Source organism: Bos javanicus, chromosome 15 (assembly GCF_032452875.1).
Source record: "Bos javanicus breed banteng chromosome 15, ARS-OSU_banteng_1.0, whole genome shotgun sequence".
NCBI lineage: Eukaryota > Metazoa > Chordata > Mammalia > Artiodactyla > Bovidae > Bos > Bos javanicus.
The window spans coordinates 63,600,497-63,618,326 of NC_083882.1; the positions used below are offsets into that span (position 1 = coordinate 63,600,497).

At 35.2% G+C, this 17,830-nt stretch overlaps 1 protein-coding gene across 2 annotated transcripts in view; it reads right to left on the reverse strand.

The window, feature by feature from the left end:
- The window catches only part of CCDC73 (coiled-coil domain containing 73), a 112,404-nt gene that overhangs the window by 71,196 nt on the left and 23,378 nt on the right, over positions 1 to 17,830 (reverse strand). For both annotated transcript variants that reach the window (XM_061381050.1, XM_061381049.1), the window contains exons 3-5: positions 14,344 to 14,415; positions 12,437 to 12,472; positions 11,533 to 11,607 (exon numbers count right to left, since the gene is read on the reverse strand). In XM_061381050.1, coding sequence (XP_061237034.1) covers positions 11,533 to 11,607; positions 12,437 to 12,472; positions 14,344 to 14,415 — 183 coding nt within the window. The remainder of the gene's footprint in view (positions 1 to 11,532; positions 11,608 to 12,436; positions 12,473 to 14,343; positions 14,416 to 17,830) is intronic.

Consider the following 17,830-nt stretch of genomic DNA (forward strand, 5'->3'; position numbering starts at 1 on the left):
GGATCACTCTGTTATGTTAAAACTGAAGGAGAACAGAAGTGGCAGCAGGAAAAACACTTAATAAATGACTGCAATTGAGATGAAAGAGGATGATAAAAGAGGACCAGGGTGTTAGCAAAAGACACAATGAGAAGTGGTTGGATTCTTGGTATACTCTGAGAGAAAAGCTAAAAAAAAAAAAAAAAAAAAATCTGCAACAGGAAGAAAGAAGTTGTAATTAACAACAACAACAACAAAAAGACAAATAAGTTATTTAGTTTTCAGGGGGATGAGATTTTAAGAAATTAGTTTTATTTAGTTTTCAGGGGGATGAGATTTTAAGAAATTAGTTTTGAACATGTCAAGTTTCAGATGTCTTTTAGACATCCAATAGTCAATCCAGGCTGCTTCTGGAGCTGGAGATAAACATTTGGAAGCCCTTTGCATGTAGATCCCATTTTAAAGAAAAGACACTGGATGAGATCACAGTATATTTTAGGGGAAACAGACAAAAGAAAAGTAAAAGGGTAGAAGCTAAGTGAAGTGAAAGTCTCTCAGTCGTGTCCGACTCTTTGAGACCCTATGGACTATACAGTCCTTGGAATTCTCCAGGCCAGAATACTGGAGTGGGTAGCCATTCCCTTCTCCAGGGTATCTTCTCAACCCGGGGATCAAACCCAGATCTCCCACATTACAGGCGGATTCTCTACCAGCTGAGCCACTAGGGAAGCCCACCTAGAAAAATAAGAAGAAAAAAAGAGACAATCCTTGGAACTCAGACCAGAATTATACCTTCAGTTTTCACAGCACTTTTCTGCCTCTAAATTGTGTGAATGTGTGAATATGTGAGTCAATTCCACATATCATCTCTACAGATATAGATATATGTGGGCTAAGTCACTTCAGTCATGTCCAACTCTTTGCAACCCTACAGACTGTAGCCTGCCAGGCTCCTTTGTCCATGGGGTTCTCCAGGCAAGAATACTGGAGTGGATTGGCATTTCTTCCTCCAGGGTATCTTTCTGACCCAGGGATGGAACCTGCATCTCTTACTTCTCTCCTGCATTGGCAGGTGGGTTCTTTACCAGTACCACCACCCGGGAAGCCCCTGTGTGTGTGTGTGTGTGTATATAATATTGGTTCTGTTTCCCAGGAGAACCCTCACTAATATAGCTACCATTTGCCAAAGAAAAAACTGATAAACAGAGCAAATTTACCAAATTTTTTCAGGTCACTGTCCTTGAAACATTAATATCCTGCATTAATATCCCTTTTATTCTTTCTGAATCATGACTCACAACTCTATTTTATTAACACCTCTAGAGCACTTCCCAACTTAAAAAACTACCATGTAGCTGCATCCCTATGACAAGTCAAATCTGAAAGTAACATTACTAGATTGACATGAAATTTTTATGGATGTTCTATAATGATTTTTCATTCTGAAATCACATAAAATGGGCTCACAATATCAGATATAGGCATCTTTCTAACACAGGATAAAAAAGATACTAAGACTAATTAATGTATTAACTACAGAAGGCAATTTTAAAGATAAAGTACAAATGATTTCCTAGTTATCCCTCACTTTATGGAAAATTTTATGAAAAATTGACTGTAAAGTACATTTGTTTAGAGCAAATCTTTTTTCCCATTAACTTTCCATTAACTAGATTTATGTTACTTGAGAATAAATTTTTTTTAAATACTGTGATAAAAATATTTAACTTCTCACATTCCTGAACAAATCAGTCCCAAGTTCATTAGGTGGGGAAGAAGTGAAAGGGTCATGGCAGCAGCATTCCAGAACAGAGAATCAGGCCTGAATGGTGAAGCAATTTACTGTGGGGAGTCAAAAGCTGAGCAAGGTGGTTAGTAGGCAGTGTTGAAAAAGGGTGACCCAGGTATCAGAGTTGAAGCAGGGAAAAGAGGGTATCCACATTAGGAAGGAAGAAGTAGCAGAATGGTAGCCTGGTCACATATAGGGTAATTTATCAAATAAGTAAATCTATTAAGAATAAAGAAAGTCATATTTTTACTGTAAAAGAAAGGAAATATATAAATATTGAAGGGAAATAAAATTAACCTTGGGTTTTGGATTAGAATTGGAAATAATGTGAATTCATGGTTTTTGACATATATAGATTGATAAAGAAACAAACATAATTATAACTGCATGTTTATGTATTTGTGTGTATATAAATACATACATCAATTCCCTAGCTCTGCCCATTGACAGGGTCTGAGACCACTGACACCCCAATAGTAATGAAGTGTAACAGTGCTGAGATCTGCATGTCTACATTCCATTTTACACTGAAAGGAACCAGGGCAATGTTGAGAAATAATTTATTCTAAGGCAAGGTTAGTTAAACTACAAGGTGATCCTGGTATATTTTGTTTTTACCTAACAGCAAGAAAACACTAAAGAATGATAAAGACATGTCCATAAGGCTAAAAAATCAGCCTGAATGGATAGCTACTGGCCAAACTAATGACAATCTGAGCACTGAAATAAAATAACTGAAATAACCAATTATCTGACAGGATTAAATTATAGGAGCAAGGCCTTATTTCTGTAATATTCCTGCCAAAAGTGCATAAACTGATTCTATTCATGAAGAAATATCATATGAACAGAAATTGGGGGACATTCTACAAAATAACTGGTCTATGATCTTCAAGAGTTTCAAAGGCATAAAGCTCATGCAAAGACTGGGGAACTGTTACAGACTGAAAGAGATCAAAGAGACATGACAACTAAGAGTAACGTAAGATTTTAAACTGGATCCTTTTGCTAAGACAACTGGTAAAACCTGAATGGAACGTGAGAATTAGATTACAATTATATATCAAAATTAACTTTAAGATTTTATGGCTGTGTTATGGTTTTGCAAGAGAATGTCCTTGATTATAGGAGAGACAGTACAGTATTGGGGGAGATAGGGCATCAGATTGGCATATTACTTTTAAATCATTCAGGAAAATACATTCTGTAATGCAGAATTACTAGAGAATTGATATTTTTGAGCTGTGGTGTTGGAGAAGACTCTTGAGAGTCCCTTGGACTGCAAGGAGATCCAACCAGTCAATCCTAAAGGAAATCAACCCTGAATATTCATTCGAATGGCTGATGGCGAAGTGCCAATACTCTGGCCACCTGATGCAAAGAGCTGACTCATTGGAAAAGACCTTGATTCTGGGAAAGATTGAGGGCAGGAGGAGAAGGGGGCAACAGGGGATGAGATGGTTGGATAACATCACTGACTCAATCAACATGAGTTTGAGCAAACTCTAGGAAGTAGGGAAGGACAGAGAAGCCTGATGTGCTACAGTCCATGAGGTCACAAACAGTTGGATACAACTTAGCAACTGAACAAGAACAATGTATTTCTAACATCTCTGTAAGTTTATGATTCTCCAAACTACAAAATTATCCAAATATCTAAGAGTTCTTTGTGGATAAATGTAGGAGAAGGGGACGACAGAGGATGAGATGACTGGATGGCATCACTGACCCAATGGACGTGAGTCTGAGTGAATTCCAGGAGATGGTAATGGACAGGGAGGCCTGGTGTGCTGTGATTCATGGGGTCGCAAAGAGTCAGACACGACTGAGCAACTGAACTGAAATGAATAGTAATTTGTTTACTCAACTACAATAACAATTTTTAAAATTTCTCTACTGGGATCATTTTTAACTAGATATCTGAGGTATGAAAAGAATCACTAAACTGTGTAACTACATAAACTTTAAATAGTAGCCTTAAACTTCTATTTCTTTTCCATCTATTTTAAAGAATATTTCTGGATATCACTATCAACTTAAGTTCCCTACATTTTTACTTTCTCATCAACAAGGTTAGTAACATTTAAATTTTATTATGTAACCATAATTAAGTCTTCCATGCTTTGCTTATAGGTTAATTCTTAAAAAATGAGAAGTCAACAGTGTTTATGTCATTAAAAACAATACAGATTTTTTTAAAGCAAAACCTAACAGGCTGTTAATACTACATTTTTTCTGGGACCAATATGCTATATGAAGGATGATTTTACTAGGGTCAGGACCTAAATATCTTCTCTTTTGTTTTAACCCATCAATTGCTCAAAACCACTCTGAACTGTAATTTACTTTATATCCTAGTTATAGAGTAATCTGTTTTCTCTGGAGTTTCTAATCACTTACTGCTTTGTTGTTACATTGCCGTTGTTGTTGAAACAAAATATAAGGACTTTTTTACCATATCAGTATCTTCCAGCCTCTTATTCATCCAATCTGACAAACAGAATCCATGCCCTTCTTTTTACTGAAAACATTCTTCTTGGAACTCATTGACATTTTGTTTTACTTAATTTTTATTTACTTTGTTACATCAAAGTAACTAAGGAAATTCAAAATAAAAATTGCTTAATATCTCAAATGAGGAGAATCTAAACAATATTAAGACCATTTAATAACCTGAAAAAATATAGACTTAGATCCGTATCTCATACTGTGTTACAAAAGATAAACTTCAAATTGATCAAAGATATAATGTAAAATTTGAGTACATAGATGTAATAAAAGAAAACATGGGAAAATCCTTTTTATAACTTTGTAGTTGTGAATGCCTTTCTAACCATGACAAACTTCAAAAGCCATAAAAGGAAAATAATTTATAGCAAATGGTAAAAGTCAAACAAAATCAAAATACAAATGACAAACTGAAAAAAACATCTGAAGCCCAGAACACAAACAAAAAGGGCTTATTTCTGAGAAATAAAGAATTCACAGGCGTGTTATCAGAAAGATGGTAGATCAGGAGGACCCAGTCCTTTTCCCCCAATTCCACCTCCTCCACATGACTTAACAAGTACCTATGAATGATAACAGTTCTGGAAGACCTCTGGAGTACAATTAAGAAGCTGCAGGAACCCAGTAGAGCACCAAAAATCAAGGATGTCTGAACAGAAGTATAGGCAGCAATTCACCTGTGTCATTCCATCCTCTAGACTCACACAGCTTGGTGCCAAAAGAAACGCCCTCAACCACAACTCTCCCCAAATGGGAGAAAAGGAGAGCAGGAGGACACCAGCAGCCTTCACCACAAAGACCTCAACAGCCCTTATCACTACCATGGACATGAGTGAACTTCACCTCCAAGGACCCTTACAGTCTTTGCTATGTCCATACCTACTTGAGTTGATGGAGATCCCTGGAGCCCAGGACACTGTGCTCTTTCTTGGAGCCAGAGGCACCACTGCTCCCAAACCAAGTCAGAGCTGCCTGACCCAGCACTATACCTAGTACCACCACATACCCTACTCAACTAGCATTCTCACACCCACCAGTAGGTCAAGATTTATACTCACCAGAGCTAGTCCAAAAACACTGCTCCTTCAATGCACAAATACCAAGAAAGGACTACAGGAACACAAAAATCAAGGAACCATGAAACCACCAAAGGAACTTTGCAAATTTCTAGTAACTGACTCCAAAGAATTAGAGATCTATGAACTACTTGACAAAGAACTCAGAATAATTGTTTTATAGAAGCTCAGCAAAGTTTAAGACAACACAGATAGAAAATTCAACAAAATTAGGGAAAAAAATTACATGAATAAAATGAGAAGTTCAATAGAGATAAAAGTCACAAGGAAAGAACCAAAAACAAACAGAAAAAAAACTCTAGAGCTAAAGAACACAATGAATGAAATTAAAAATGTAATAGAGAGTTCCAACCAGCACACTCAATGAAAAAGGAGGAAAAAACCCCAGTGAACTCAAAGACAGGTCATTTTAAATTGACCAGTGAAAAGAAAAATGAATGAGAATGAAGAAAGCGTGTAAGATTCATGGAACACCCATCAAAAGATAAGACTTTTAAAAATCACTACAAAAACTTCAAATAAAAGAAGAGATGAAGAGATATATAAAACAACTGAAACAGAAACAGTCAACAGAATGACAACGGTAATTCCACACCAATTAATAATTACATTAAATGTAAGTAGATTAACTCTCAAATAAAAAGGCATAGAGAGGCTAAATGAATTTCTAAAAAATCCAATGACATAGTATCTATAAGAGACTCAATGTAGATTTAAGAACACACATAGACTAAAAATAAAAAGATGAAAAGACATACCAAAGAGTAATCAAAAGAAAGCAGAGTGGCTAAACTTATATAAGATAAAATTGCCTGAAGTCACTCAGTTGTGTCTGACTTTTTGTGACCCCATGGACTGTAGTCTGCCAGGCTCCTCCATCCATGGAATTTTCCAGGCAAGGATACTGGAGTGGTTTGCCATTTCCTTCTCCAGGGGATCTTCCTGACCCAGAGATTGAACCCAGGACTCCTGTACTGCTCCTGATGCTGCTGCTAAGTCACTTCAGTCATGTTCAACTCTGTGCAACCTCATAGACGGCAGCCCACCAGGCTCCCCCATCCCTGGGATTCTCCAGGCAAGAACACTGGAGTGGGTTGCCATTTCCTTCTCCAATGCATGAACGTGAAAAGTGAAAGTGAAGTCGTTCAGTCGTGTAGTCTCTTAGCGACCCCATGGACTGCAGCCTACCAGGATCCTCCGTCTATGGGACCCTCCAGGCAAGAGTACTGGAGTGGGTCGCCATTGCCTTCTCCTGCACTGCAGGCAGACTCTTTACCATCTGAGCCACCAGGGAAGCCCCATCAGATAAAATAAATTAAGTCAAAACTGTCTCTAAAGACAAAGAAGGTCATTATATAGTGCTCAAGAGTCAGTTTGGAAGATGCAATAAATATATATGTATCCAACATCAAAGCACTTAAATATGCAAAGCAAATATCAATAGACTTGAAGGGAGAAATCAACAAAAACACAATAATGGTGGAGACTCCAATACCTTACTTTGCATACAGATAGAAGAAAGACAATTAATAAAGAAACAGTTGACTTGAACTTCACTATAGATCAAATGGACCTAACAGACATATACAGAAGTTTCACTCAAAGGAAGAAGAATACACATTCTTCTCAAGCACACATGGAACATTCTCCAAGATAGAGCATATGTCTATCATATGGTCTATCACAGAAAAATCAACTTTAATGTGATAGGCCACAAAAAAGTCTTACATTTAAGAAGATGGAAAGCATTCCAAATATTTTTTCTGGTCACAATGGAATAAAATTAGAAATTATTAACGGTAAGAAAATAGAAAATTTACGAATACTTGGAAAATAAATAACAAATTCTTGAACATTCATTATTTTTTAAAAAAGGATAATTTTAAAAATAATCTCAAGACAAAATGAAAACAATAACACAACATACAAAAACTTATGGAATGCACCAAAAGCAATATAATAGAAGATTTCATAATGATAAATGCCTACATTAAAAAAAAAAAAAAAACCTCACACAATCTAACTTTACATCTCAAAGAACTAGGAAAATAAAAAAAGAACTAGCCAAAATCAGCAGAAGGAAGAAAATAGTAGAATTTAAACAGAAATAAATCAAATAGCAAATAGAAAAACAATAGAAAAAAATCAACAAAACTAAGACTTAGTTTTTTGGGAAGAATAAGCAAAACTGACAAACCATTAGCTAGACTAAGAAAAAGACAGAAGACTCAAGTAAACAAAATTAGAAATGAAAAGGAGACATTACAGTGGACACCTCAGAAATAAAAAGTATCATAAGAGACTATTAAAAACAACTATATGCCAATAAATTCTCCTATTAGAAGAAGTGGATAAATTCCCAGAAAAACACAACCTACCAAAACTGAATTTGAATGAACTAAAAAGTTTGAACATACTGATAGCAAATGAGGACACTGAATCAGTAGTTTAAAACCTCCCAACAAAGAAAACCCCAGGACTAGATGGCTTTGTGGAAGAATTCTACCAAACATTCCAAGAAGATTTAACAGAAATCCTTCGTATATCCTTCCAAAATGCAGAGCAGGGAACACTTCCAAACTCATTTTATGAGGCCAGCATCATTCTGACAGCAAAACCAGACAAAGACACTATTAGAAAACTATAAGCCAGTAGCCCTGATGAACAAAGATGCAAAAATCTTTAATAAAATTCTAGAATATCAAATTCAAGAGCATATTAAAAGGACCATACACCATTATCAAATGCACTTCAATCCCTGGGATAAAAGGATAGTCAACCATATGCAAATCAACCAATGTGATACACCACACTGACAAAATGAAAGGAAAAAACCACACGTTCATCTCAATAGACACAGAAAAAGCATTTGATGAAATTCAACACCCATTCACGTTAAAAAACTCTCAACAAAATAGGTATGTAAGAAACATGTGTATGCTCAGTTGCTAAATTGTGTCAGACTCTTTGCAACCCCAAGGGCTGCAACCCGTCAGGCTCCTCTGTTCATGGGATTTCCTAGGCAAGAATACTGGAGTGAGTTGCTACTTCCTTCTCCAGGGGATCTTCCTGATCCAGGGACTGAACCCATGTCTCCTGCATTGGCAGGTGTATTCTTTACCACTGGACACCAGGGAAGGCCATATAAGAAAGTTACCTCAGCACCATAAAGGTCATATATAAAAAACCCACAGTGGTCATCATAATCAATCCTGTATAAGGCATGAGTGCCTATTCTCACCACTTCTATTCAACAGAGTACTAGAAGTCCTAGCCAGAGCAATGAAAAAAGAAAAAAAAAATGAAAGGCATCCAAAACACAAAGGAAGAAGTAAGATTATCGATATTTTGAGGTTAACATAATCATGTATATAGAAAACCTTAAAAGCGCAACAAAACCTGTTAGAGCTAATAAATGAATTCAGCAAAACTGAGGATACAAAATCAACATACAAAAATCAGCCACAATTCTATAAGCAAAAAAAAAAATATTTGAAAAGAAAATTAAGAAAATCACAATAGCAACAAAATGAATAACATATTTAGGAACAGATTTAAGCAAAGTGGTAAAGCTTGTACATTGAATACTATAAAACACTGATAAAAATAAAATTAAAAGACATATATAAATTTGATGGTTGAATGGCATCATCAACTCAATGGGCATGAGTCCGAGCAAACTCCAGGAGACAGTGAAAGACAGGAAAGCCCGGTAGGCTGCAGTCCATGGGGCCACAAAGAGTCGGACATGACAGCAAATGAACAACAACAAATATAAATGCAAAGGAATCTTGTGTTCATGGATGGAAAAATTAATATTGCTTAAATGTCTATATTACCCAAAGTGGTCTACAGATTCAGTGCAATCCTTATCTAAATCACATTGCCAATCTCTACAGAAATAGAAAAAAAAATCCTAAATTTATGTAGAACCATAAAAGACCCTAAATGCCCAATCTTAAGCAAGATGGAAAAAATCGAAGAAATCATACTTCCTGATCCCAAAATATATTTCAAAGCTATAGTAATCAAAGCAGCATGGTACTGACAAGAAACAAAACAAAACAAAAACCAACAAGAGACATATCAACCAATGGAACAGACTAGAAAGCCCAGAAATAAATCCACATGTCTGTAGCCAACTGATCTTTGACAAGAACACCAAGAACACATAATGGAGAAATGACAGTCTTCAATAAATGGTGTTGGAAAAACTGGATATCCACATACAGAACAAGGAAATTGGACCCATATCTCAAACAATGCTCAAGATTTCATACCATAAACAAAAATCAACACAAAACAGATTAAAGACTTAAATACTGAAGCCATAAAACTACTAAAAGGAAACACAGGAGCTTCTCTTAGTCTAAGCAATGATTTTTTTAGATATGACACCAAAAGACCAGGCAACAAAAACAAAAATAGAAAAGTGGGACTGCATGAAACTAAAAAGGTTCTGCACAGCAAAGGAAATAATCAACGGAGTGAAAAGGCAACCTACACAATGAGAGAAACATGTGCAAACCATGTATCTGATTAGGGATTAATATCCAAAATATAGGTGCTGCCCAGATGGGAGAGTGGTAAAGAATCCACCTGCCAATGCAGGAGATACAAGATATGTGGGTTCAATCCCTGGGTCAGAAGATCCCCTGGAGTAGGAAATGGCAAGCTGCTCCAGTATCCTTGCCTGAAAAATCCCATGGACAGAGGAGCCTGGCAGGCTACAGTCCATGGGACCACAAAGAGTCAGACACGACTGAGTGATTGAGCATGCACACAGAGACACACACACATACACATCCAAAACATAGAAGGAATTCATACATACATACTCAGTATCAGAAACCCCCAAATAACCCAATTAAAAATTGAGTTGAGGAACTAAATAGACATTTTCTCAAAGGAAGACATACAAATGACTAACAGGAATATGAAAACATGCTCATCATTACAATAATCAGGGCAATGCAAATCAAACTCATAATGAGGTTATTAACTCACACCTAATAGAATGGCTGTTCTACAGGCTGTTCTCTGTCTAAAAAGACAAGAGATAAGAATTGTTGGCAAACATATGGAGAAAAGGAGTGCTTGTCCTTACTGGAATCAGACTAAAGGAAGAAAGCTTGTCAACTGCTTAAACAAATGTATAGTATGGTATGAATTATCTGATTAAGGTAGTAACCATCAGAATCCTTCCATTGTGAAAATATATTTTGTTCTTTATAATTATCTGTAAGTGGTACTCTGAAATCATATGACTATCTTTTCCCCAAAAACTCTCTACTTAACTTTTTATTTAGTTTAGAATGTAAACTCCACAAGGGCAGAGGATAAAAGTTCCTTTTATTCACTGCTGTATTCCCAGTGCTTAGAGAAGCATTTAGCACATGCTGCTGCTGCTGCTAAGTTGCTTCAGTTGTGTCCGACTCTGTGCGACCCCACAGACGGCAGCCCACCAGGCTCCCCCGTCCCTGGGATTCTCCAGGCAAGAACACTGGAGTGGGTTGCCATTGCCTTCTCCAATGCATGAAAGTGAAAAGTGAAAGTGAAGTAGCTCAGTCTGTCCAACTCTTAGCAACCCCATGGACTGCAGCTTACCAAGCTCCTCCATCCATGGGATTTTCTAGGCAAGAGTACTGGAGTGGGGTGCCATTGCCTTCTCCGATTTAGCACATAGCAGACCTTAATAAATATGTATTGAATTAACCATCATTTGTTGTATACCTCTGTATTCTCTGAGACTGAACAACTTAAAGGCAGGGGCTATTTCTTTACCTTTGTATTTGCATAAAATAAACATAGTTTTGTACTTAGCAAATAATAATAACTAAATAAAGGCTATTTATGTTAATTTTTAAGGACCACAGATAAATCAGTTATAATATATAGGCCTAACGTGTTGTCTATAAAGTGTTAAAAATAACATATATCTAACTATAGTACTGTTTAAAATAATAAAAGCTATTTTAATATTTCCTTTTAAAACAAAAAGTAAAGCAAAAATCCTACTAATTTGAAATCAAAGGCCCTCAGGAAAAAAGCACCAAGTTATATAATATATGACATGAATTTTTGTCAGCTTCACTTTGCTAGATTACATGTTTAATGGTATTTTACTGATACAATGTTAAAATGCCAAGTTACTTATCAAGCAATACTAAATTACTTTACCTGTAATGTCTTTAATGTTTCCTTCAATCCTTCTATTTCTTTTTCCTTTATTTCTGTAGCAAGTTGAAATTTTCCCTTTAAGCAAAAAACTATATTTCACTAATTTCCAATGTAAGTGACATTATTAACAGAGAAAACAAGAGTTCAAGAACCAAAATCTCTACTTGAAACTAAATACTTCACAGACTTTAAACTTGGAACTATACTATAACCCATATTTCCAGTGATTACAAAATATCACAAAATTACAATTAGGTCTATACAAGATTACAAATATCATGAAATGGAAAACCTCATCATAACAATAAATCATTTTATCAGGAAAGCATTCCTGAGAACTTATGGACACTATATAATTATTTAATTCATATAGCTAGAATAAATATATTCTAATTAATAAGACACAATTACATTTGTTTTATAAATATAGGGATATTATAAAAATTTTTAAGAAAGGCCTTTTGCTAAAAATAGCTATAAATTTTAATATTATAAATGGCATATCTTTTGATATAATAAAAACATGTATTAGCTATTTTACTGTGTTTTAAAGAATGTAATTTTATTGAAAAGGCATTAAAAACATATTATACGTAATAGAAACACTGTAGTATAGTGGAAAGAGCATTAATTTAAAGGCTGAAGAAATCTAGGTTCATTTCAACTTTACCGCTTCAAAATGGGAACTTCAGCAAGTCATTTAAATCTTGCTAGGCCTCAATACTCTTAACTGTAAAATGATAAGAGCTGAAGTAACAGGATTCCCTTAAATCCCTCCTGTTTCTAAAATTTTAGGAAATTAATAGTCTCCATTGTTTATTACCAATGCTCCTTTCCATTATAGTGAACAATTGATAATTAAAAGCATTTAACTGTTTCAAATTATTAAAAAATTAATAAATACCTTTTCTTCTTCCAAGGCACACATCTTCATTTGCAACTGATAAGAATTTTAAAAATCAAAATACAGGTAAATGAAATGTTACCAGTGATTTACACTGGCCAATGAGACTATGTGTGTGCTAAGTCGCTTCAGTGGTACCCAACTCTTTGCGACCCTATGGTCTGCAGCTTGCCAGGCTCCTCTGTCCACGGGATTATCCAGGCAAGCATACTGGAGTGGGTTGCCATGCCCTCCTCCAGGGGGTCTTTCTGACCCAAGAACTGAACCTGTGTCTCTTATGCCTCCTGCATCAGGAGGCAGGTTCTTCACCACTAGCGCCACCTGGGAAGCCCAATGAGACTACAGAAATGTCTATATTGTTTGAACTTAGTACAATGTGATTATGTTTTCACACTGAGAAAATAAATAATAAAAATATAAAATAGGGGGAAAAGCCAGTCACCAAAGTAAATGAACAATTTAATCTTAGGATCAGAGTATCCACGTTTTTTCCCCCCAGTTTCTTAAATGTTTCAGTATGTTGCATCTACTCATAAACAATAACATATAACATTTTCTAAAAGCACACTTTTATGAAATTGATATAGTTTATATTTGCACTGACAGTATTTTCTGAAATTTTTTAAAAATGCATGTGTCAGTCTAATAAATAAATAATGACATTTTAAAACAGGAAAACTAAAGTGAACTTGCCAACAAAAACTAATTAAATATTCCAAGCAACACAAAGATACTAGGCAAAGTTGTTAAGAAATAAAACTTCTTTGGCATTTCTCCATCTCATTTTCCATATTCCTCACTTACATTCAAGAATCCCTTCTTTAAAAAAAAAAGAAGAAACAAATATTTGTTAAAGGAAAAAAAATAATAATAAAGAATGCAATAGCACTTTCTCCTCTAACTTTCAGATAACCTGGATTTCTTTCTTGCCCAGAGTCCCTTGTGGTAAGAGACTTAGACTTGCTCTCTCCTAAGGAATACTATGCTGTATAGTTGGTTTCTGCTTCCTTACCCTTCAATTAAAACTCCCATAACTTAAGTAAAGCCAATTTCAGACTACAAGGAAGAAGTTTACCATCTGCTCAAACAAATCCACGCTACAGTGTAAATTAGCCATAACCTTAACCCACTAGTAATGTAGATTATATAGGTTTATTTCTTTTTATGCATTTCTTTCTAAACACACACACTTGTATGGAAATAATAAAAACAAAAAGAGGGAAGGAAAAAGGAAGAAAAAATGATAATGTTGGCATGGCTATAGGAAAGGCACTTTCAGAGTGTATTTTTCTTAGGCACATTTCTTACACTTATATTTTATAACTAGGGACTGAAGATCAATTTGAGGTAGTAAAGAAGAGCTATAGAATTTAGAATTCAAAATAATGGAAGGAGTTGTTTTTCATTTCTTTAAAATATTTTTCCTTTATTTTTTCTATTTTTCTACTAATTTTTCTTTCATTTGCTGATACCTGAAATTTACAGAGGTGAATGATAATCATATCTCCTCATCCTTTATATCCCCCTACTTGCATCTCAGCTTTTCACCAGTGTTATAATTCTTGCTTGGGTAAAGGAATAATGTGACAATGTAAGCTCCTGGATATGCTAGTTAAAGAAAGAGGGGAGAAGGGAGAGAAAGAGCAAGAATACACATTCACTTACATAGTTTATTTAGGACAAATGAAAACACCTCTCCAAGGAAATAATTTTCTCCTTAATTAAGTCATTCTACTACAGTACAGTATTATCAGTTGTGATTCAAAATAACCTTGTTCATTTCCTGCTTCCAATAACACACTTTTTGTCTTCAGTGAGTATGATGAACAACATGTCATAATATTCATGAGAAGTGGGAAAATTGCAATATTTAAAACTGTAGTGTTTTTCTATCCTTAAGAAATTACCTGCTTTTTAAAAACTGCCATGGCTTCTTTGTGTTGCTTTGCTAATGTATCCTTTTGATTCTGAAGAGTTTCCTATTTTAAAAATTATGAAAAGTTAAAACATAAATTATAGCAACTCAGTTTTAAATTTTTACTGGATTCACAAATTATACATCTTCATTGTACATATTATTTTAGGCTCTTAAGATGCAACTCACGACAGTTTTTATAATTTTTTTAATTGTCATGAAACTCAGCATACAATAATTTTGCTTCCAGTTGCGTCTTCATGATAAAACATATTGCTTTTTAAAATTCTAAACTCTGAATATAGCTCACTCTAAAATTTTCTTCAAGAAAATATCATCGAAATTATTAAAATTAACAGTCCAATACAAAGTAGACTAGTTTCAAGAGTTTCAAAAAAAACCAATTTTATTACCTAAGCACAAGTGTTTACATGGTAACGTTTGATTCTTTAAACTCACTAAAATAATTTTTTACAAAATCAGAAGTACCATAGGGCATCTTAAAAAAATTCATATAAACGATTCCATTTCTTTCCTCTACACCTTTTTTTAGTTGAAGTTGTATCCTGTCATTTAGATTCAAGATGAATTTTTCTTCTACCTTTATCAAGTAATTCTTATAATTAAAAAAATTAGATCTAAAACTGACAACCACTTTCAAATGTTTCTTTTATTTTATTCGATAGTCCTACATATACATTGATTTATTAAAAAAATTTTTTTAATGATCTACTGATCTATTATGATAGTTGGGAATTTGGCTTTCTTATACAACCATAATCCTACATGTCCTCCCTCTATTCTTCCAACAGTTATATAAAAAATGTGACAAATATTAATAGTATTTATACTCTTGTAACTATGCAATTTTTATTCAATGCTAAGCCACATGGCATATCATGATTACATTTCTATTCTCATAGAACTTTTATTTTTTCTGAAGCTAGCAATTACTTTAAAATATTTTAATTCTCATAACTAATTTTTAGAAATAATATGCCATTTCCAAGGTCTGTATCAATTGGTTCAGCTGCAAAAAAGAATAGAAAAGGCAAAGTAAGAAGATCCCAAGAATGACTTAAGAAATCCCAAACTGTATAGGAAACCAGACATTAAAATTTTTTTTTGGCCAAACCATGTGGCTTGGAGGATCTTAGTTCCCTGACCAGGGATTCAACCTGGGCCCCAGCAGTGAAAGCACCAAGTCCTAACCACTGGACCACCAGGGAATTACCCAAAAATTAGGCATTTAGAAAACCTGTAGATATTGTACAAAATTTTTCAGAGGCTACTGCCCAGTTTATTAGACTCTAATCTACTGCTGCAACAAGGAAAGAATGAATTTATAGGAAATGTCAGGGACAAGTACTTTGAGGAGAAGATTATGAAGTAGGTGTGAACTCCAGCTCTCTCCCCACTTTTTGTGAATAGCTGTAAAATCTAGAAATAGATTTCCACGTGCATGCTCAGTTGCTAAGTCATGCTTGACTCTATGACCCCTTGGACTGTAGCCCCAAAAGCTCCTCTGTCTATGTGATTTCTCAAGCAAGAATACTGGAGTGGATTGCTATTTCCTTCTCCAGGATCTTTTTGACCCAGGGATTGAACCTGCATCTACTGTCAGGCAGGCAAATTCTTTATCACTGAGCCATCTGAGAAGCCCAATCATACCCATACTGGTGTTAAAACACTACTGTTCCCCATTCAAGAACCCAAAGGGTGAACATTTGTTCAAGACCTTAAGGCCATAAATAAAATAACCACTTCCCATTCCTGATAAATTATGAGCCATTCAGTAATTTCTAAGACTGCTTACTAAGAGAAAATTAGAAAGTTGTCTAGATTTCACTGACTACTACAGATATTGGATAATTTAAGTTCTCAATAATGGAACTTTTCCCTTAGGAACTTAAACAAAAACAAGAATATTTTCTTTTAAAAAAATAACTTCTCAACAGCCCCTCCCACACACACACACCTGCAGTTAAAGCCCTCCAAATTGTCATAAAGCTTTCTATTTGTATCTGAGCAATGCAGACAAGTCCTTAATACTCTAACAGAACACGGCAAGTATCGGCAGGACCCAACTGCTTACTACAATCTTCCCCTTGACCCACTGGCAAAATCCTACTCCTTATTTAAGGACAGTATTAGCAGCAGCCAAACTAGCAGAAGCTTCTATTGACTTGGTTTAAGGATCTTGTTTAAATTTGATAGTTCTATATGCTGAACAAGCCTGGACACTTACTAAAAACACATTTCTCAGCAAGCAGGCTTACTTCCTATGAATTTTTTATTACTTTCTCCCTCATACATTTCAACTCAGTGCTATCCTCTAAACATTGCTAATTACCCAAAGAAGAGGAATTTCACAAGATCTAGCCTCTATTCAAACAATCACTATGCCTCAAATGGATTTATTAAAAAAAACTCCTAGAAAATCTGGGTTTAATAATGCGTGCTTAGTCGTTCAGTCATGTCTGACCCTGCGATCCCATAGACTGTAGTCCGCCAGGCTTCTCTGTTCATGGGGATTCTCCAGGCAAGAATACTGGAGTGGGTTGCCATACCCTCCTCCAGGGGACCTTCCCAACCCAGGGATTGAACCCAGGTCTTATCTGTTGATATATCATTTTCTGAAACTAAAATGGGAACTATCAGGTAAGATATACTGTAAGAGTCTCAACTGACCCCTAAAACAAGACTCTTTACCAGAGGTAAAACCAGTCCAGATGACAGTACTTACCCACTCAGCAGAGTTTGCCAAGTGTCAAGAGATAACAAAGTTAACATAAAACTATCAATAATATCAAGGTTATTTGGAATAGTATCTGAAGTAGTCCATGATTTTGTAATACTGTAAAAACAATGAATGTTTCTAACCTCAATAGGATTACCAATTAAAATGAACAACAGTTATTAAGTACTCTGAAGTACTTTAGGAAGTAAGCTTCCTAAAGAGGTGGCTATCATGAAACCACACTATACAGGATAATAAAGCCTAAAGGAAATATCCCAGTTTATCTTTATGACACACAGGCAGCCCTCAGTTAGCTCCTGGCCCAATGATACTCTAAACAGCTAAATCTTCCTGTAGATAAAACAACAACAACAACAAACAACGCTATTCTGGAATGTCCACAACTGGCTCCAGAGTCGGAAAAGAATACATGGTTGTAAAATATAAGAGAATCCCTGACACTTTCAGGACAGACACTTGGTGGCACCAGAGAACCTCAATGGAACTCTGCAAACATTTACAAGAAATTACCCATCGGAACAAGGACATATTAAAAACTATATTCTATTAGCATTGGTGGGGTAATTTTAATAAGATTTTTGAGGATGTCTCTGGTGCAAATCTTATGTCTCCCTCACAATCCTAGTAAAACTGTTATCCTTCTAAACCCAAGCTTCAGGACGCCCCACTGAACGTGTCCAAATAGATTTCCTAAAATTAATCCTTGAAAAGGTTTCTG